At 41.6% G+C, this 21,622-nt stretch overlaps 1 protein-coding gene across 1 annotated transcript; it reads left to right on the top strand.

Annotated features, from left to right (window-relative positions):
- Positions 1-364: 364 nt before the first annotated feature.
- LOC111232231 (transmembrane protein 59-like) lies at positions 365-12,951 on the top strand. The gene is made up of 8 exons (XM_022759653.1): positions 365-630; positions 2,013-2,118; positions 2,942-3,036; positions 3,254-3,406; positions 9,087-9,192; positions 9,334-9,448; positions 10,079-10,196; positions 11,052-12,951. The coding sequence occupies exons 1-8, from the start codon at positions 466-468 to the stop codon at positions 11,208-11,210; spliced, it is 1,017 nt and encodes a 338-aa protein (XP_022615374.1). The 5' UTR covers positions 365-465; the 3' UTR covers positions 11,211-12,951.
- The last annotated feature ends 8,671 nt before the right edge of the window (positions 12,952-21,622 follow it).

The raw sequence follows: 21,622 nt of genomic DNA, 5'->3' as shown, positions 1-21,622 counted from the left end.
CTTAAGTAATGTACCATTGGCTCTGAGTTCTCTCACACACACACACACACGTAGTTTTTGGCTCCTCAGCTCTTTGCATTGACCTGATAATTGTGACATTGATTGTGGCCGCATGACCCATCTGCTCTGTGCAGGACATCTGCCAGCCACAGCTTGGCTCTTATCCACTATCTGCTACATTTTTATGAATGTCACCATTGCTACATTATGCACTGCAGTGAAGGTTGCTCTGCAGGTTTGTGTGTGTGTGTATGAGATGAAGGGGGGTGGGGGTGGGGGGCAGCAGCGTGTGCGTGATGATGATGATGATGATGATGATGATGCGCGTGACGCCACGAGCAGGAGCAGACCAGCGGAGCAGACAGGACCCAGGCTGAGGAGGCAGCAGCAGCAGCATCCGCAGCAGCAGCAGCAGCAGCACCGCCACAAAGGGACTCTCCGCTCCTCCTCTCTCCAGGGTTTGAGATGCTCCGGCTCGGCGGCAGGATGTGTGGCTTCTCGGCCCTGCTCTCGGTGCTTCTTGCTGGGCTCGCGGCGGCATCCTCGGATCTCTTTGACAACCAACTGGGCGACATCAATTACTGCAAAAAACAATGCCAGCTTACCATCAAAAACAAAAGCCCTGCTAAAGTAAGTTATTCCTGTATGCTTTAGCGTAGGCTGTCTCTGCAGAAAGCGCATTATCAGCAGCGAGCTGACAGCTACATCCTGCTGTCCGACATTTCAGCGCCTGCAGCGAAACACAGACTAATACAACACAGTCAGCATCGAAAGGCGGTCACTATAATGTAAAAATGATTAATAAAACAAAATGAACGTGTTTAGATCTGTGCGTAATGACAGGCACCATGCTGGCTCCGATTTTTCGCCGCATCCTCCTGGATGCTACAGCGCACCATTAGGCCGAAAAATGGTTGTAGCTTATTTTCCTCTGCACCTTAAAGACTCGTCCAAGAAGTGAACCGCATTCAAGCTCATCTCGACATGTACTTGCCATAAACTGCGCCAGTATTTTACCACGCTTTACCCGCAATTCACATCCACCAGGCCAGACGTTGGTAATGCAGACTATGGAGCATCAGTGAGACTATTGAGAACCTTGAAACAACGATCCTTTATTACAGTTTTGCACAGCATCCTCCTGCTCAGACAAGGCCACACTGGACCGGAGCAGGGCGGCAGATGATGGCTTTTCATTTTTTTGTGAGTTTCTGAGTCTTAGAGCTTTGGCTATAGATTTCCAGTGTCGGATGTTTTCCCCCCTACTTCATCCTCCTCCTTCTCCTCCTCCTCCTCCTCTCACTCCTCCTCCTCCCTCCTCCTCCTCCTCCTCCTCTGCTGCCTTCAGGTGTGGTTCAGACATCCCGCAGGGCAGCAGGAGCAGAGCTGCAAAGCGGATCACAGTCACCTGGTTGCTTTGAAGACTGTGATTGAAAACAAGCGGCTTGTGCATATCGAGTTTAGGGTTACTATACTGGACAGCAACTGTAGAGATGTCGAATAAGCAATGGCCTTCAAACTATAGGGCACCGTCTCGTGGTTTGGCATAAACACCCCTTTCTCCTGTCTGTGAACAAACAGGGAGACGCAGTAAAGACGATGACAGGCACAAGGCTGTAATAAACCGTTCATGGTCGCGGTCAGGGAATGTCTTTGTCTCGCTTGTTCTCAGAGAGGTCACCAGAGGGCGCTGTTTCTGTACTTTGCAGTGAGAATGAAGACATTATGACGAGAGGAAGTACAGTAAGCTGCATCTTTCTCCCTCACCACCTCATTTTCCTCCTGTATACAACTGGCTCGTTATCACTGGTTTTTCCTTAACCGTGAACGAAAGCTCCCTATCAACTGTTTATGACAGGCTGTAATACAACAGCTGCTCCATGTCATTGAGAGATGCCATAACCCATCTTTGTCATAATTATGTACAGGGTTATCTTGAGTTTATCCAAGAGTGCAGGAGGCGTCTCTAATTTTGCACCTCAACCTCCCTCTTCTCTCTGTCTGGCTGCTAGGACTCCATAATGAACGCCTGTCACCGTGGCTGTCGCCTCTACTCCATCTGCCAGTTTGTCAATGGCAACGCCGGCTTCAATACCAGCAGGGAGGAGTGTCAGGGAGGTGAGTCGGTCTGTCAATCTGTGTGTGGGACTGTTTGTTTCATTGAGTTTGGTGGTCTTGGCCTGAGGTACATGTTGAAGCTGCCGAGGCCTTAATCCTTGATAAACCCAGTCAAAATGAATGACAGAACCCAATCAGTGTCATGAATTTGAACTTTGATCTACTCAGTGCACAGTAACTTCTTATTCCTGTTACTGTTACTTGGATGGTGTCTTAAAATCCTAAAATGTTTGAGTCATCCTTTCAACAAGACATGTTTAGATAGAAGTCGGACAGAATATGTCGCACCAAAGATCGTTTGAGGTGAAATCAAAAAGAGAGATAGATTTCAGATTTTCAAAGCAAAAACAAATAACAGCTACATTATATTTGCATCTGTCCCAGATCAAAATGTCGGACACAACAGCTCTGTTAAACGTTTCTCTTTTCCCTGAGAACTGGCACACGCAGTGGATATTTTCTGGGTCTTTGCGGCTCTTCGTCCTGTTTGAACTGCTGTATTGGAAATAAGTGCTGCGAGTTGCTGCCCAGACAGCAGATACCCTGTTGCCCCCTGTTTCAATAATGCGAATGCGGTGTGAATCGTCTCTGTAGGGGCCAGCAGATACATCTCGCTTGCATCTCTATCTTCCTTCCCAGATAAACATTCAGTACCTGTTTGTTTCTTCTTCTCTACCACACGACTGACTGTTGTGCTTCATGCCCACTCTCATTTTGTGCTTCCTCTTCCTCTTTCCCCTCCTCTATCTGCACTCTCAACTCCGTCTTCTTCTCTTCCTTTTTTTTTTTTTTTACCATTATGTGTCTTCTTTCATCTCGCTAGCCTGCCAGGAGGCATATATTAAGCTGCTGGAGCAGGAGGCCTGCAGCACTGGCTGTGCCAGCCAACCCTCTGAACCTGAGATCAAGAGGAGGAAGGTGAGGAAGGCAACTCTGCAGTCAGTGGCAGCACACACACACACACACACACACACACATACAGTAAATGCAGCTAAAAGGACCGACAGGACTTAAGATGCCTGAATACTAATATCACCACTAAGAATAAAAGTGTGCACACATAGGATACTGAAGGACATACGCATGCAGACAATGTTTTCCCTTGTAATAGAGTGTCCTGCTCTCTCTCCTGCAGCTGAGGGCCATGACTCTCCGCCCAAAGCCCCCCTCTGTGATGGAGGCCGTGTCCAGTTGGTGCAACGAAATCGTCAGTTCTGCTCAGAGCTTCATCTCCTCCACCTGGACTTTCTATCTGCAGGCTGATGATGGCAAGGTTGTGGTTTTCCAGGTAAGCCCAAACTAAATGTGTGTCCTGGACAGGCAGGCTTTGCATTTGAGCAGTGATTTTGTTTTTTTGTTTGGCAAAAAGTATTTGTCTCTACTCTGTCTTTTCTAGGTTTAATGTTTGAAGATATGTGGTTAAACCAAAACCTAGTTCCTCATCCTAGCTTTTTTAAATTTGATGGATGTAATGTGGTTTTGAGTTTTCTAGCAGTAGTAGCAGAAGTTCATTCTCTCTCTGGCCTCTGGGAAATGCAGTGCAGAGATATATCAGCCATGCTAAACTTGTAGCTATTAGATTCCTCTTCCTGCTCTTAAGTTCATCCTACACATTTGATGTGTGTGTGTGTGTGTGTGTGTGTGTGTGTGTGTGTGTGTGTGTATGTGTATGTGTATATGTGTATATGTGTATATATATATATACTTCTCTACAATCCTTATACTATGCTGCTGACAACAGAGTCAGATTCTGCTGAGTGTATAAGTGCTTGTCTGCAAAACACATAAACAAGTGCTCACTTTCTAAATTCACCATCCCGATACAGTATAAAAGGCCCTCTGAGACATGATGGCACCAAATTATGATATTAATATCTCCAAACCTTTTTTCACGTCATATGTTTTTTATTGGAGGTTAAAAGCCAGTCGACCTTTATAGATTATTGGTTGCGCTAACCTCTGCGTCCTGTTAAGAGTGTAAAATATATCCTGTGCTATATGGTGCTGTAGAGCTTGGTTCACTGCCAAAACATCTCACAGCCCATTTCAGTGTCAGTGCATCTGTGATGGTTGAGTGAGCAAGGGCACACAGCAGGGTGGGGGAAAAGGTGGTTGAATTCAGAGCACTGCAACCTTTTTTTTTTTTTTTTTTTTTTTAGCAGCACTTTAATTGTTTATAAATGTCCTTTTAAATTATGTCACTGCCCTCAGCGCCATGAATATTTAATAACCAAAACTCGCCTCAGGACAGAACCGCACTGCAAGATTGAACAGAGAGTGGACTGTGCTGAAGAATAAAGTTCTGGCTGCGACAAATAAATATTCAGACGTTATTTCAGAAATTTGAAAAAAATAAAACTGAAGACACTTGACAGACTCATGCATATTTACCCCCACCAAGGGGAAATCCTGTCTGTGTGTTTGTTAGGTGGGAGGATTCTGTTAAAAGGTTTGATGAATTCTGGTGGAAGGGCTGTAGAACCAAGAAGCTGCTTGCAGAGTGCTTCCAGTCGAACTTAGTAACCACCTATATGTTAAAGCTATAATAAGATTTGGTCTGACTAACCACCACTCTAACCAACCATATCCTCCAAATTTCAAAAGCTGGTTGAAAACCTGCATCTCTGTCATGGTTTTCCCATTTGGATAATGTGACTTTGATGGCAATTTTAGCTACGTAATTAAAGGGCTCAGTGGGAAATGATAGTATTTATGCTCCCTTACCCCTACAGAAGGGCTTCTGTAAACAGAGGGCTCTTTTATATGCTGAAATTCACTATTAGGTATAAGACAGCTGTTTGCAGGCTGGGCTCTGAGGCTCCACCTCATATATAGAGATGCAGCAGCCGCAGAACTTGAAATTACCAACGTTTCTATCGGACTTGGTGATGGATGTTTGCTCTTTATGGCAGTGACATGCAGGCTGAAGCGGCGAGGGGAAGCCAGGCTCCATGGGGCTGTGAGAAGACTATCAGGCCTGTGTTTAGTGGGCAGCTGGCAAACCTCCACCAACTTGACAGATTGACTCTGAGTGTTGAAACAACAGAAAAAGTCCAGCTAAGTTGAGGGACAGCGGGGGGGGGCAGTGTTGCCTACAATACAAATTATGTGGATGTCTAAAATGCATTGACTGTCTACTGTATATACATCCATCTGTGTGCTCATGTGGGTATTTGTGTGACTTCAAGCAGTGAGAATAGTTGTGTGAAGCCTCAAGCATCAACCATTCAGGAAGCTAAGGGTGGCGTTAGTCAGTGTTAGATCACAACTAGGGTTTGTCCCCTTTGAAGGGAAAAATAAGGAAAACATATAATTTTGAAGAAATACTGGTAAAACACATTCCTTTACCTCAGTCATACCCCTCTCACCACCTGCTTGCGGAACAGAGAAAACTGGTGACATGACAGTGTTTGAAGGAAACGTGACTTTGACTCATGATGCTACACTGAAACAGAATTATTATTATTATTTATTCATCCAGGCACAAGAGATTTCAGTGACTTAAGCATGAACAATCCCTACAGTGCAGTGTGTGAAGCACTTGCATGACAGATAACATATTTGTATGTAAAGACACGGCTTTATGGCGTTACATTCTTTTAATTGTGGTTTATGTTTGGATGTAAGGATGAGACTGGCTATATTCTATATTTTCTTTATTATCAACAAATGTCATGAAAAGACCAAAACCATTAATGTGAAGGTCTGTCCCTCATTACTTTCTATCTTCCCTACCATGACTATGTGTGGCCCATTTGAAAGCAGCTCAGAAATATATTTTTTAATTTTTAAATAGGGCTCAGTAATTTGTTAAAACAGCTGCTAAACCATTATTCAAACAGGAGTAAATAGCGCTTTTGTTGGGGACTAGTTTCAGCAGTGGATTAATATTACTATTTATGGCAGCAGGATATGGGATGTATGTGGGACTGACTCAAAATGAACTTTGTGTTCATCTTAATGAAGGAACACGTGACCCACTGCAACAGTGCGGCTCATTGATGTGTTTTTAGTAGTTTTTGGATAGAAATGGAGCTCTGTAGCACAGAAGAGTATGGTATAAAGATTTGGATACATAGATAACACTTTTCAATAGTTGTTGACAACTAGAAAGATATAGAAAGACAAGAAAAATATCAACCATCACCAGAATTATTTTTTAAAACTGAAGTGCTAAATCCTTATCATTTATATATGCATTTCAAATATAAAAAAATGCAACAACAACAACAGTGACGGTGAAAACTAAACTAAACAATAAAACAAGTAATGCACTCATGTAATTTATTTTCAATGACCAGATGGGGGAGCTGTAATTAAAGATTTTAGACATTTTTAACTATATCTGTGAATTTATACATTTTACTCCACATATTTGCCACATGGACCAAAAATGTTTAGGTTTGCATACATTTTTTTGTTTTTACCCGAGGGCGAGTTTTTATTTAATAATTGATTTGCTTCAAACTGAATGCAGAGATCCTTAAGAAGCACTTTATAACCATTTTCCTCTCTCAGCATGGAGGCACAAACATAACCTCAAATGATCCAAGTAAACCCAACATATCACTATTTGTAATAGTGGTTAAGAGTCAGTCTCGTTATTTTCCATTATGTGTTTACATTCATTTTTCAACCCACTGTGCTCTTTAACAGCACAAGACTGTTTCCATTCCTGAAATCAACTACATAAGAGATGTGAGATTCTGTCTTAACATAACCACCACTCCTCTGCCTTAGACCCTCTGTCTCTATAATGCTGTGATGTTTCTGAACTCTCAACCCCCTCTTTCTTTGTCTCTCTCTCTCTCTCTCTCTCTCTCTCTCTCTCCCTCTATGTAAGCCAGAGCACCTTTTGCACTCCTTCTCATAATGCATGACAGATGCAGATCAGGCTCCGTTGTTCTGATGGTTAGATCTCTTTAGTCTGCAGCCAATGAGAATCATCCCCCTCACATCTACCCTTGCCTCTCCCCAAACTCTGCGCTGGTGCTGCATCTGGTTTCAATGCACTTTGTCAGAAAACATGGCTCGCAAGGGGTAATAAACCCGGTTGTGAAATCACTTTTTCAACAACAAAAGGTTTGGAGGATTGAAGTGTTTCGGGATCTAAAACTAACCAGCCGTGTCTCACCGGCACCATCCAACATCTAGTATGTTTCAGTGTTTTGTTACTCTGGACAAGTGACTGAAGTCATTGAGTAGAAAACAGATCAATCATTTCCTAAATAAAGTAATGACAATGAATGAAACTGCATTTTGCTGATCCCACATTATAATGTGAGGCAGCACCAGTTTTATTGATCTGGTGAAGTGTCAGAATCGATGAATACTGGGAGGTTGACACTACTGCAGTGGGATATACTGTTCTGTTCTAAATAGGTGTGTGTGTGTGTGCGCGCGTGTGTGTGTGTGTGTGTGTGTGTGTTGTTGCTGAGGCCAGCAATAGTATTGTTAAACCGACTACAGCTGCTTTCGTAGTGGAGGGAGGGTCAGCAGTGAGGAACCAAAATCCCCTTTTAATGAGTTCTCCCGGGGAACCAGAAACACAGCGCACACCACGCTCTTTATCTCTCTCTGTGTAGCAGTAGCTTTAAAAATCATTTTTGTGCTGTCCCAGTACAAGGGGTTTTACTAAAATGATTTGGGTGGGTGAGAAAGATGCCGTGAAAGACAGCCAGACACATTGAACAGGCACACATTTATTTTCACATTCAGTTGGTGACGAAGTTTAGAAAGAAAAAAAATCATAATTTTTTTTTTACTTAATTCTTACCATATATTTCTTTTTTGACACAATTTGGCCACCTTGGCCAGGACAGTGGTGTTGTCAGTTGGCAGACGGTTCATCAATAGGACAACTGAGACCCTGTGTTAAAAGGCTGAGGTATCCATGAGTAAAAATCTGAAGCGCCAAGGTTGGACATGTTTGGCTGATTCTGACCATAATGACCTATTAATGGAGCAGAGAAAACAAGGAGAGAATCTTTGGTTTCACCTTATTTGGAGATCCTAAAGTAAATACACAACCTAGTATCAACAGAGTGTTGATGCTTTACTCATCTAGTCATCTAGTCCTGTTTTAATACTGACCTTAATGTAATGGTAGGTGACTATCAGCTGGGTTTTACAGTTAAATCTACTGTACATTAAAACTGAACTCAATACCTCAATCACATCATTTTCACTTTAATTAGTATCAATTTTTAATCAAATGTGTCAGAAAGTGGCTGCCACAGGTCATTTCACTCAGTTAGGAACCTTCCTAAGCATGTGTCCTAAGTGTTAATGTGGTGTTAAAGGAGTAGTTCAATATTTTTGGGAAATACGTTTTTTTTTTTTTTTTTTTGCTTTCTTGCTGAGAACTGAGAAGACTGATACCACTACAATGTCTGTACGTTAATGTGAAGCTAGCGCCAGCAGCTGGTTAGCTTAGCTTAGTTTAGCATAAAGACTACAAACGGGGGAACAGCTAGCCTGGCTCTGTCCACAGTTAACAAAAGGTATCAAAATCCACCTCCACGATCGATCAAATCAAACAATCAACAATCGAAACCACAGCTTGTTTTTACATTTAGATTTTTGTCTAGCTGTTTACCCCCTACTTCAAGTCTGAATGCTAAGCTATGTTAATTGCCTCAGGCTCTAGCTCCATTGTTAATGCACAAACACGAGAATGGCAATCCATCCATCTTCTCATTTAAATCTCAGCAAGAAAAGAAATAAATGTATTTCCCAAAATTTCAAACTTCCCCTGTAAGGTTTCAATCTTCAGGCTGCCTCTCCTCACATTTCTCGTGTTTGATTCATCTACTGTGGTGTTTCTCTCTTTTCCTTTTAGCTTCCCAGCCAAGTAGGAGCTCCTCTGTGGTGTGACCTCACAGTGTTAAACAGACTCTTCCCTGACAGCTCTGCTGGTGAATTACTGTGGTGTAATTGCTGCCATGCTGTTGTTTTTTTCTCCTCAGAGCCAGCCAGAGATGGAGTACTCTCTGCCTGAGCTGCAGGCTCCTCGATCCAACGTGGCAGACAAACCCTGGCCTCAGGTCCACTCTCACACCCAGAGGCCTCATGGTGAGAGCATAACACACACACTCTACATACATGCACATTTATCAGGCTATGTATAAGCAGCACATGAATGTTGCTGCAATATCCCCTCATTAGGTGACTCAGACGTATCCGACTCTTCTTTTTCAACATGTTGTGTTGCAGGTGTGAGGGGACATGGAGAGAAGGGATCATCCAAAGCAGGAGGCAAAGGGAAGCACCCTGTCCAGCACGCAGACGACCCCACGGCTGAGCACGACTTCCTTGGCTGCATGTCAAGGTGAGCCAGAGCTCAAGTTGCCCTGCCGAGAATCAAAGAGTTAAAGCAAACCACGCGTTTCATTGTCTGATTTCCTCCCTTCCTGTTTAATGTCAGTATGAAAATGAACATGTAGAGACTTGAAACTTGATCACAGCGAATAACTTGTCTGCTTCTATTACTGTCAGAGTTACAATATCATTGTGTTATTTAGCAACGCATACTTTCACACACACACTTTCATCTGCCTTACCTTGGTATAATGTTTTTACTAACACAAAGTTAGACATGGTATTCATTAAGACGGAAGTCAGTGAAGTTTCACATGTCTAGAGGGCGATTTGAATACCATACATGGTCTTTAGAAAAAATACAGCAAAGCATCTAAAAAAAACTAATTGAAAGTGATTGGTATTTCCAAAACACTGGTTTGATTGTTGAAATGTAATAAATGTAACTTTAATTGCATCATGGAATCACTGTGAAAGTGTATAAAGGTATGGTTGTAACGCATTTATTTACACTGAGGCTGGTTCTACTTGATGCAGTAATGATTCAATTTCTGTAATTCTTGCCCTCCTCATTCTCATTCCCTCACTTGCTTATCCTTTTTTTTTTTTTTTTTCTTTGTCCCACTCTTCTGTTCTCCAGACGTTCAGGTCTTCCGCGGTGGATTTTAGCGGCCTGTCTCTTCCTGTCCATCATGGTCATGTTGTGGCTCAGCTGTGCCAGCCTCGTCACCGCACCAGAGCAGCACATCAAGACACAGGTACACACACACACACACACACAGAGATGAGCTCAGGCACTAATGAATACAAATGAAAGCAATGACTTAATGAGCTCAAGGTTCAATTGCAAATTCAAGGGATCTGCCTAATCCTGTTTATTGACTCAGCCAGTGCTGCGGCGAGAAGAGGCACGGTATTGTTACTCGCAATTCAGTCTGTGTCCATGTTCTCCCGTGTTTTGTGATATTTTCATGTCTTAATTTGTACACTCACAGGCCTCTACAGAACTACCCGATCCTACCAGCACTTTCAACCACAACAGCTTGTGTTAGGGCATTCCTGTTTTTTTTTTGGTTTTTTTTTTTTACAGTTGATTAAATCCCTTCACAGTCATCCGAACGTGTTCTCCGTCTCTACTTTGAGTGACATGCATTGTCAAACCGTGGTCACGCACCTCAAATTTATTGTGGTCACATTGTTTAAATCTTGTATGTCCAGGCTGTAGCTAAAAAACCATACACGCATTTGTGTGCTCTGGTGCACGTCACTCTAGTTGGTCACTTTATATCTACACAGTTTCACAGATAAAACTTCTGTCTCCTTTTTACCTCAGTGAAACCACTCCGGACTGTCTGTTCCCATCAATCGTCTGTCTGCTCATCAGAGAGTTATTAGCGCTATGGTTGTCTGCATCTGCATTAAATCATTGCAAGAACTGTCAGTTTATGCAACCATGAAAATGCCTAAAACTGACACATTTTCCAGTCTAAGTTTGGTTTTAGTCACTGTTTCATGCAGGCAAATCTAAGCTCAAAAGTCAAGACAAGGTGGGTTAAAGTACTACAAGTTTTTTTTCACTGTTATCACTTGTTCTGTCTTTGGGTCTTTTCCAGCTGAGTATCAATGGAGATAAAGAGTTTCTGGACAATGCCCACAAAGTCAACCCGTATCACCTGAGTCCTGTGATCGCTGTCGCTGTGAAACAATCAGAGGAGACCCAGGAGGCGGGGCCGCTGCCCGTGAAAGTTGACCTCAACAAAACATGTGTTTAGAAAGGACCAATGAGAGAGCTGCTGTCTTGTTTCCCACAGGGTAACCATGTCTAAAAATCTGTGGCTCCTCAGCAGAATTTTTAAAAACAAATTTTTAAGAGCATGGCACCCTCTCTTCTTTTGAAACGATCTTACTGTAACATCTAGCTTGTGTTGATCAGACTTTTCAGGTTTTCAGTTAGCCGCGCCTGTCATTTCATTTCCTTGTACAGTCCAAGTATGTCCATCCTCAAATTATCCTGAGTGATCAGCCTGCTCATTGCTTATTGATAAGACGGCACTCTTCCCTCAGAGCCACGCTGGAGACAAGCAAAGAGGATGATTATGGCTGAGAGCTTTCATATCATTTTTCATGTCTAGTGTGGACAAGAGGAGACAAATGCTAAGATTCATTTTAGATTTAATTTTCCTCGTTCTCACAGGGAGTTTGGCTGAATTAATGGCTGGCTTAGAGCAAAGAAAAGGAGTTTCAAAAAAAGAGTGTGAGAGAGAGAGAGAGAGAGGGGGAAGATGAATTACAGGTGAGCAGTCCTGTGAGCGCTGCAGAAAACAGATACTGTTGCTTAGTTGATGGTCGGTTTACATAATCAGCATTGTGAACTGTTCAGTAATGTCGTCTGAAAATTGAAAACCATGTTTTGCACCTCACACAGCGGAAAACAAGTTTTTGGTGAGCAACTCATTCTCACCAAGTTCAGACAAACAAAGACATACTTACTCAAAAAACTAAAATGGCATTTTTTGTCACCTTGTTCCTCTTTGTGTGCGTGCGTGCGTGCGTGCGTGCGTGCGTGCGTGCGTGCGTGCGTGCGTGTGTGTCTGTCTTTGGAAGTGTCTGAGTATATGTGCAACTACAAACGGTGCACATTCATTTATGAGTAACACATTCAGAAGTGGAACTGGATTCAAACTGGACGCTCTGTCTGAGAATGAGCAAACGTGACACGTTTATTTATTTTCCTCTTTATTTATTCAGAATCATCGACATGAGTCATCTGATAAAGTGTTATTGAAGTGCCATGTACAGTTATTTCATCATACAAATGTAATTTCTCTGTATGTAAAATATACTGTAACACAGACTGGAAAGAGACACATAGAGAAGGAAGTTCGCACCTATTACTGTATTATTATTATTATTATTATTATTATTATTATTATTATTATTATTATATTATTGCTCTTATATCACTTAAAGAGTTCTTAGCTGTTATATGTGCCATGTGCTTTCTAATAGCTGACTATTTTGTATGTCCTATGAGCACATACTGAAGGATAACCTCTGTAACAATGTGTAATGCAAAGCTTTTAACATAGACCTTTGTTATTGAACAGAGTTGCACAGTCTTAGAGAAGATTTTCTGTTTTCCTCTCAGTGCTTTCGATGTCCTGTAACGCTCTCTTTTAATCCAGGCTATGTAGACAATAAACCGTGCATGCAAGTGACGCTTCGATAGTTTATCTTAACCGCCCGCCATGCCAGTATGGCACGACTCTACTATAGACTTGTGACTTTTTGTGTTCATATTTACTGTAATCATTGAATAGAATGTGTAATGATGAATGACATTATCCTCATGATTTACAGGAAGGACTCTCAATGAAAAAGCCATTCAATCAATATCTGTGCTGGTTCCAACTGAAGGTATATCACATGGAATATGATATGAATTTCAACCTGTATTGTTTCCTTTTTACTGGTCTGTTTATTTTCAATGAAATGATACTTACGACATGATGAATAAAGTGTTTTCATTGTACATAAATAAGAGACATACGTGTTTTTTGTTTAAGAAGAATACTTATAATAACCAGCTCACAGTCACATTATATTTTTTATTTCCTGTGAGAATGAAAATATAGCTGAAAAATTGAGAAGAAAAACAAAAAACTGTATTCAGTTTAATATGGAGCCTGAACCAGTCCAGAAGATTAATTAGAAATGTGTTACATGGCCACAAGTATGTGGACAACTGAACTTTTCTCCCACATGTGATTGTTGAATATCTTACCAAATTACAGGCATCAAGATGCTGCTGTAACAGTCTCTGCTCCTGTAAGAAAGCCAACCAAGAGAATCTGGAATCTGGCTGTAGGGATTTGCTCCCACTCAACCACAAGAACATTTGTGAGTCAAGCACTGATTTTATAAGGTCTGACTCCCAGTTCATCCCACTGGTATTTGATGGGGTTGAGTTCAGAGCTCTGTGCAGGCCAGTTAAGTTCTTCAAAACCAAACTGTTCTATATGGACCTTGTTTTATGCAAAGAGACATGGTCGGTTTGCTGACATTTTGCTGATGCTTTTGGCCATGTAATGTTGGTCATTCAGTTTATTTGCAAAAAAAAAAAAAAAGCTAAAACAAAATCTGTTATTTAAAGCCCACCAAGGATTTCTTTCTGGGTAAAGCTGCTAAAATGACATCCCTGTTATGTAATAAGTATTTCAATCCACTAGGTGGCAGCAGAGTTTAAGCTGTTCAATGAGAAATTTATTGTAGTACTGAATGAAAAATGTAAAATACTGCATCTGCTGAGTCTTGTTTTGACTTCACTTGCTTAAGCAATGACTTCTATAATCATTAATGTTATGCTTCAGAGAGGGTCAGTGTTTTAATTCCATTTCTTATCCCTTAATATGGCTGAGAGAAAGTTTTCTTGGCCAAAGGTGACAGCTGTGCAGCTGAAAAGAGAGACAGTCATGTTGAGACAGCTGTGTACCATTACAGACTAGCTACAGAAAAAGCTGAGTTGGACAAAATAGTCAAGAGAAAATGAATGGGTGACATTTACTTCACAAAATAAATTAATCTTAAAAGTTTATTTCTAAAAGGATTAAAAAATGGGGGGGGGTTCCTAAAAACATGACTGATGAGAGCTGTAACACCAGGTGAAAGCAAATGTTGATGCTGGGAGAATAAATTAAGCACCTACCTGCTTTCACCTGCAGGAGACAAAAACATGTAATGAAGTTCTTAAAGTGAGTTAGAATAAATTGAGAGCTGGCATGGTGGAACAGATTATAATCCCATACACTGCTGAATGATAGATTGGAAGAAAAGAAAAGACAAGAAACAGACCAAATTCAATCAATTCATAATCAAACCACAAAACAGGGGCAACAAAACAGAGCTTCCAGTGCATGTGTCCAATTAGCATAACATGCTGGTTGGCTGTGTGAAAGACAGACAGACAGAAGGAAATATCAAAACATGCCTCCCTCTTGTCAGATGTGACATGTAATCAAAGGGAAGAAGCTTTTCTACACGAGGGGTTTATATTACACCCTGTGATGATTAGAGACCACCTGTTTTAAACCTAATTTGCCACTGTTTGCATATGTAAACATATTAAGCTTATAATAGAACTGTAAGGCCAAAACGCATTTATGAGACATAATTTGAAAGGTAACTATTTCTAGTTTATTAAAATGTGCTTGTGTGCACACCGGACAAAATGTGCTTTTGCATGCACCCAACTTAAACTACATGAGCACATACATATTTTTTTTTGTATTTTTCAGTCCTCGCCTGTAAAAAAGTCATATTACATAACTATCAACAGGACTTCATACAAGTACAATGAAAAAGCTCCACAATACTTCTACATCTTGTCAAAAACTGCTCTGTGAATCTTCAAGGCTTCTAGGCCTAATAGTTTAGTTTAGTAGGCCTTTATATTTCATTTTTTTCTCTCTAAAAGAAAAAATGGGCGAAATGTGCTTTAACTCTTTAATATGAAATAATAAGAAACATACTGAAGCATTTTGATGCCTAAGAAACCTTTCTCAGCTGTTTTCACACTTCCTATTGGCCTTGCCGCTGAAGTGCCCACCCCCCTAGTTTGATCTGATTGGTCAGGGGAGACGTCTATCTAGGCTACAAGCTAGAGTCATTTAGAAAAGCTGTGAAAAAAATGACTTTTTCTGACAGAGAGAATGTCATTAAGTTTTATGCTGGATAGCCTGCCATCTTCCCCAACCAGCCTGAAGTGAAATGTGATTGGATCTTTACAGGGAGGCCTCTGTTTCGTAGCCAGAAAGCTAACAAACAATAGTATCAGCTAATACTACCGCAGATGAGCCTGGACTGAGAGAGAGAGGAGGAGAAGTGAGGGAATATCAGCGTAGTTTGTCTCCTTTGGACTTCTCATGAAAATATTCATAACGTGGAATACTTTTATAAGGAACCCTTTTGATTTTTGTGATCTGTGGACCCTTTTGGACTAAAGGAATACAAATAATGGAGGAATGGAAAGAAAATGGAGTTCTACACGTCCAAAGAGTAGGCAGTCACCACACTCCGCTGGTACACAATGCTGGTAGATATCAAAAAATCTTTATGCGCTTATGGTTAGCGCAAAATGAACTGAATATTTGAATTGTAGAGACTCTAACTGATCCTGTCTATATTGACAAAAATTTAAGCACCTTTTAATGGGCCCGTGGACGGGCCGGCGGGCCTTATGACATGGAAAAGTGATACTCTCCATTAACACTGCAGTGTGTGCAACAGGTGATGGAAGATTATACAGATAACAGACTTAACTTTGTTTTCTCATACTAGGTCAGTTCCTCAAGCTGTTGTGTGGGTAGAAGGTGCAATTTGTGTCTTTGACTTCCAATTCACAGGAGGTGGGGCTGGATCAGAGCTCTGACTTATCTGCCATACACTCAGACACTTTAGGCAAAGAGAGAAAAATTGCCCACTGTAGTGCCACTTCAATAACTTGACCAGGCCGGCCTTCACTATGTGTGCAGTGAATGAGTCTGGCAGCAGCTGGGGTCCCATTGATAACAAACTGGAGACAGAAAGGAAAAGGGTCTCGTGTGTGTGTGTGTGTGTGTGTGTGTGTGTGTGTCTGTGTGTGTGTGTGTGTGTGTGTGTGTGTGTGTGTGTGTGTGTGTGTGTGTGTGTGCATGTTTGTGTGTGCATGTTTGTGTGTCACTGTGATCTGGATAAAAATAGATCCCATATTTGTGTGCAGATGTGGTGGAGGAGGAAAAAATAAAAAGTAGGAACAGATTGTACTTTTCACACTGGCACGTTGACTCATTTAATGCAAATGGGACTTGTTGTCTCACTCTTTCTCTGTCTCCAACAATCAGCCGTTCTCTGTTGACGCAGGGAAAGATAAACTGAGATTTTATGGTCCTTGGAGCCTCAGGCTCAGACGACACACACGTCACACAAGTTGACATTTATGACCTGATGAGAGTTGTGTCCCTACTTTGATCACAGTGTGTGGATGATCGTTCAGTAATTCTGAGTTTGAATCCAGGTTTCCTGCACCTAAATCTCAGGAGGAATCATTTTTGACACCGTGAGTGATGCTTATTTTTTCCCCCCTCAGCCATAGCCATCATTTCATACATCAATATTGAGGTCATGAGTCCAGATTTCCCCAGAAAAAAACACAACTGTAGTGAATATTACGATGAACTTAATGCTTTTTAAATCCTTCCCCACATTCCCAGAAGCAACACTGAGCATACAGACAGGTAAAATCAACATAAAAGGTGCTGATGTTAATATGTGTTGGGCCATGTGCCGCCAGAACAGCTTCAATGCATCTTGACATTGAGTCACTGAGTCTCTGGACTCTCTGGGGGATGAACACCATTCTCCCAAAGATATTCCCGCAATTGGTCTTTTGCTGATATTGGTGTAGAGCATTGTCTAACACATCAGTTCTAAGTTTTCCATAGGTTATCAGTTGGGTTGAGATCTGGTGACTGTGAAGGCCATAGTATATGATTTTCATACTTATCAAACCATTCAGTGGCCTATGGATGGAGACAAAGTCATTCTGGAAGAAATGTTACATCAAAGGATAAATCAGAACAACTTTGCATCGATTTGCAGTGACTCTTACCGCTAAGGGAACAAGTGGACCCAAACCTTGACAGCAGAATGCCCCCCACAGCATAACAGAGTCACCGGTCCCCTCTTTGTAGGGATCAAGAATTCAGGCCTGTACTGTTCTCTTGGTGTACACCACTTGTGGAGGATATGGTGAAAAATAATTTTTTCCACATTTCTGTTGACCAGCGTCTTGTGGTCATTGCACCATTAAACTCTCAAAAGTGGATTCCTCTTTGTAATGAGGGGTTTAAGCACTGCAACCCTACTATAATGTCCCTCTCCATGTAATAGTTGATGGACTGTTCTTGCTGACACAGTCAGATCACATCCTGCATTGACATTCTCAGTCACCTGAGAAAGAGTTGCTCTTCTTTTTCCTTACAGTTCACACTAATACACAGTCATCAAATGTGTCTGCCACAATGTCCGACCCTATTTACTGAAGTCTTTCCCATAGATCTAAATGCAGATGTCACTTTAGTGACTGTTCCTATTGAAACACTAGCCAGCTGAGCAGTCTGTGTGACTGAAGCTCCTGGCATCCGTGCCCCAACAATGAACCCTTTTTCAAAGTCACTCAGATCTTTTCCTTTTGCCATCTTGATAAATCAGAACCAACAAGGCCTGCTCATCATTTTAAACCTGCCACAGAGTATGATGGGATGTTAATTGCTTAATTTTACCATGCAGTGCACCTGTGTGGAAGCACTTTCATTTGTTATGTTTCTTCACTCATTTTTTTCAGGTTTTTCCTTTAGTTTGTCACCTTCTGTATGTCAACAATGGTAACTATAGCTATGTCCCTGGCTCCAAGTTACTCTGTCTGACTTCAGTTCTTTTTCCTACCTTTATGCACTGATAGCCCTCATTATTGTATACTTTGTTACAAAGGAAAAAGGTTGTTGCATCTTTTGGCTAATTAACTCCAAATCATGAGTGGCTCATTCAACAGTAGGGTGCACAAACACAGAACATCCAGTAACAAGGACCCCGTCACTTTGACTGTCACTCTGCTAATCACCCACAGGGGGAGCTATGGATCCAGGTTTGAGCGCTGGTGGCCCCATTATTACAATTTAATGGTTTATGTGAGTGAAGAGGCAATGTTCCTCTCTCTCTCTCTCTGTTGTTCGCTCTCTCTCTCTCTCTCTCTCTCTCTGTCTCTCTCTCCCTCCCTCCCAGCTGTGTGCTGCTCTTATCTGGCCAGACCTGCTGCAGGAGCCAACCTGCAGTGCATTAAACAAGCCACCACCACTGACACACACACACACACACACACACACACACACACACACACACACACACACACACACACACACACATCAACAGGCAAATACACACAGGGCATCGTGTGTGTGTTTGTGTGTGTGTGACTGTGGAAATGAACAGAATAATGAGAGAGGAGCGACAGTCAGACACAGTTAAGGGAAGGAGAAGGAGAGTTCATCAGGGGGATTGATTGGACAGTCTATTGTAGTGTATATTTGTGAATAATGTATCTCAAATATTACACTCTGAGAGAATGATGAAAATGTAATGTATTCTTGCTCTGTATACTATGTGCAAGAAAGTGAGAAGTAAAATAAAGGCTGTAAGAGAAGCAGGAGAAAGGGGTCTTAATAGAAATGTGTAATTTGGCCAAAAATATAGATATAATTGTTATGTATACATTTTCCTTTATCTTTCTCTGACATATTGTGGACATGCATTTATTTAAACCAGCTGTTTAGGTGGTTTGGATGGTTATCTGTTTCCCTAATCTGACAAATCTTGACATTTAAATCTTGAATGCTCATGGTATTGCTGTTTCTTAAACTCATGTTTCTTTGTGCACATGGACAAATAACAATGGTAGCTGGGGCATGAAACCTGTCAACTTTGCAGCCATCTGAGTCATGCCAACTGTGTGTGACAAGTGTCACAATGAATGTGATTCTGTGTCAGATCTGCTTTGACACAGTGAAAAGTTTTTGGTTTTTAGGGAAGGGAAGTGCTCCAACGACACACTCTGCATCTCCATCTCTCTGCCTCTGTTAGTCGCTTTGTTTCACACACATAAAGAGAGAGAGACAGGGGGGGAACATCAAGACATCCGCCAGAACGGACTTGGTTGGAGCACTAACTTTTATTTCACCACGACATCTGTCATAAACCTCCGCTGCGCCTAAAACAAAGATTCAATCAGAGCTTTAACATGTCAAATCAAAATTCCGAGCACATTTTTTCCCTCTCCCTGTTTTTCTGTCTCTCGGTCTTTTACAGCCGTACCAGCCATGCACGTACACATGGGGAGACAGACATGTACATACAGCACGGATGCTACCCGGACTATTAAACTCCGAGCTGCCCAACACGCCACTCTCTCCAAACTAAGCGCACAGGCATGAGCAGCCGGTTTCAAGCTGCCCTCTCTGTGAATTGATTCTACTATGAGCCTACACGAATCTCTCCTCTAAGGGGCGGGGGTGAACGGCTGCAAACAGCGTGTGCAGTCCGGTTCGAAACCTCACCGGATCTCACACAAGCAGAACCACCTGTATTCAAACATTATTTCGCGAATGTTTCCATTTCGAAAAAACAGAGAGACGACACATTTTTCAAGTGAATCCGTGGTATCACCCAGGTTGTGCCACCCCCGCGCCGCGAAATGGAACATTCCACAATTTATTCCAGGGAAAGACTGACAGTTTTTTGGGTCATGAAGCAGCTGTTCAAGTCAGCGGCTGGTCCCCCCTCCGCTGGAATAAGAAATTAGTCCATTTTAAAGTAAATAACTAAAGCCTCTGGCCGATAAGAAGGAATTATAGAATGATGTGCAGGCTCAATTTGACGGAGAGAGAGACCCCAAAACAGTTAAATCCAATAAATATGATTTTTTTCCCCTCCCTCCTCCTCCATCAAATTATTAAACACATTGGTGCTAGAGTTACCCCAAGTTATTATCAACACAAGGGAAGATGGGAGGCTGTATACCATAAGCAACTTACTCATTATTGAAGAATTACATTTGCAATCTATTCCTATGTGGTTGCGTTAATAAGAACGACTTATTTTCAAAGTGGTATGATGTAAATGCACACATAATGATGTGAAATTATTTTTTTTGCTAGACCGTAACAGCTGGGCCAGCCCTATAAATGCGAATGTTCGGGAGTGACTGACTAACTGAGGCTACATCGTTTTAGTTTTAAAACAAATCACTTTTGCTACGCTTGCGCCTGCTGTCCACACTACTCCGGAGCGGCTAAAACTGAGACTTTTGGAAACCCTGCTAGCCCTATTTTAGTTTGAAAACTCAGGGGTTGTGTTGTAGTCTGGACAGGCAAAAACGCAGACCTTTGAAAACGATGACGCAGACACCCATGGTCGCTCCCTGATTGGGTCTTATCAATCATGACTACCAGTGATAAATCCTAAATAGATAACGTATTACATGTGTTACTGACCTTGTTGTTTTTGCCAGCAGCTGTTTGCAGTTGAATTCTGCATTTCAACACTACAATTTTGCTGCTTCTCATTCCTTGTATTCTCTGCAACTACCCAACTGCAGATTAGACAATCTCCTTCCAGTTTACACCGGCATGCGCATGCCTAGTGTATGTGAATGGTCATATGATACAGGTTTTCAGGTCTGATGGTATGGACAGAAATCAGTTCTGATACATAGCTTAAATGGTCATCTGGACGAAGATCGTTTTAATTTTAAAACGGCATTTTAAAATGAAGTTTAAGTTGAGTTGGAGTTTCCCCATTGGCCGTTGCTCTTTCAAAATGAATTGGTGCCAACACATTCTATTAAGGGGGAGTTTACAACCCAGAGTGTTGCCAATTTAGCGCATTTGTCGTTAGATTTAGAGACTCTTTTTTCAAACAAGACTAGGTATAATTGTAGTATATGGCTGGACTGTGAATGGGTGCCAATCCTGGGCTTAGGGCTACGCCTCTTACGGGCAGTCACCTCACCCTGGTTTCCTGGCTGCTCGACAGCTGCAGGAAAATGGAGTAGCGCTTTCAGTTCACTGAGCCTTGCCTCCATTATGGCAAATAAACTACTTTCATTACATGTACCATTATTATAAAAGGAGGCAGAGGAATAACTAAACATATGATACACTGAGCACAGAGAGCAGAAGAGTTGCAAGGAGAGAGAGAATTAACTCATCGGTAACTGCTAAGCTAAAGAAACTAGCAGATCTGAATAGGTTGTTTTGGTGTTTGAATGAAATTTTAGGCCCCTGAAAGTCATGCAGAGAACCTCCGTTTCCTAATTGTCAAAGCTAATTGCCAGTGTTACTGATGGTAATACTGTTTTGCTTATATTGCTGTAAACGCAGGTTCCATTTGTGTCAATTACCACTCCACTTAGTTGGAGTTTGACAATAATTTGATGAATGGGAAGCGAATGCATTACAGTGATATGCAATATTTGTACATTTCTAAAGTATTTTTTCTTCTCTCTGACTTATTAGGTCTTTACATGGAATTAATACATTTGTTGAATGAGACCTGTTTGCTGTAGTTAACACACTTATCTTTTTGACCTTTCACT

This window comes from Seriola dumerili, unplaced genomic scaffold, assembly GCF_002260705.1.
Source record: "Seriola dumerili isolate Sdu_G_001 unplaced genomic scaffold, Sdu_1.0 BDQW01000322.1, whole genome shotgun sequence".
In the NCBI taxonomy this organism is placed as follows: Eukaryota; Metazoa; Chordata; class Actinopteri; order Carangiformes; family Carangidae; genus Seriola; species Seriola dumerili.
Note: the sequence above shows the minus strand (reverse complement) of the source record. Positions and strands in the feature narration are given on the sequence as shown.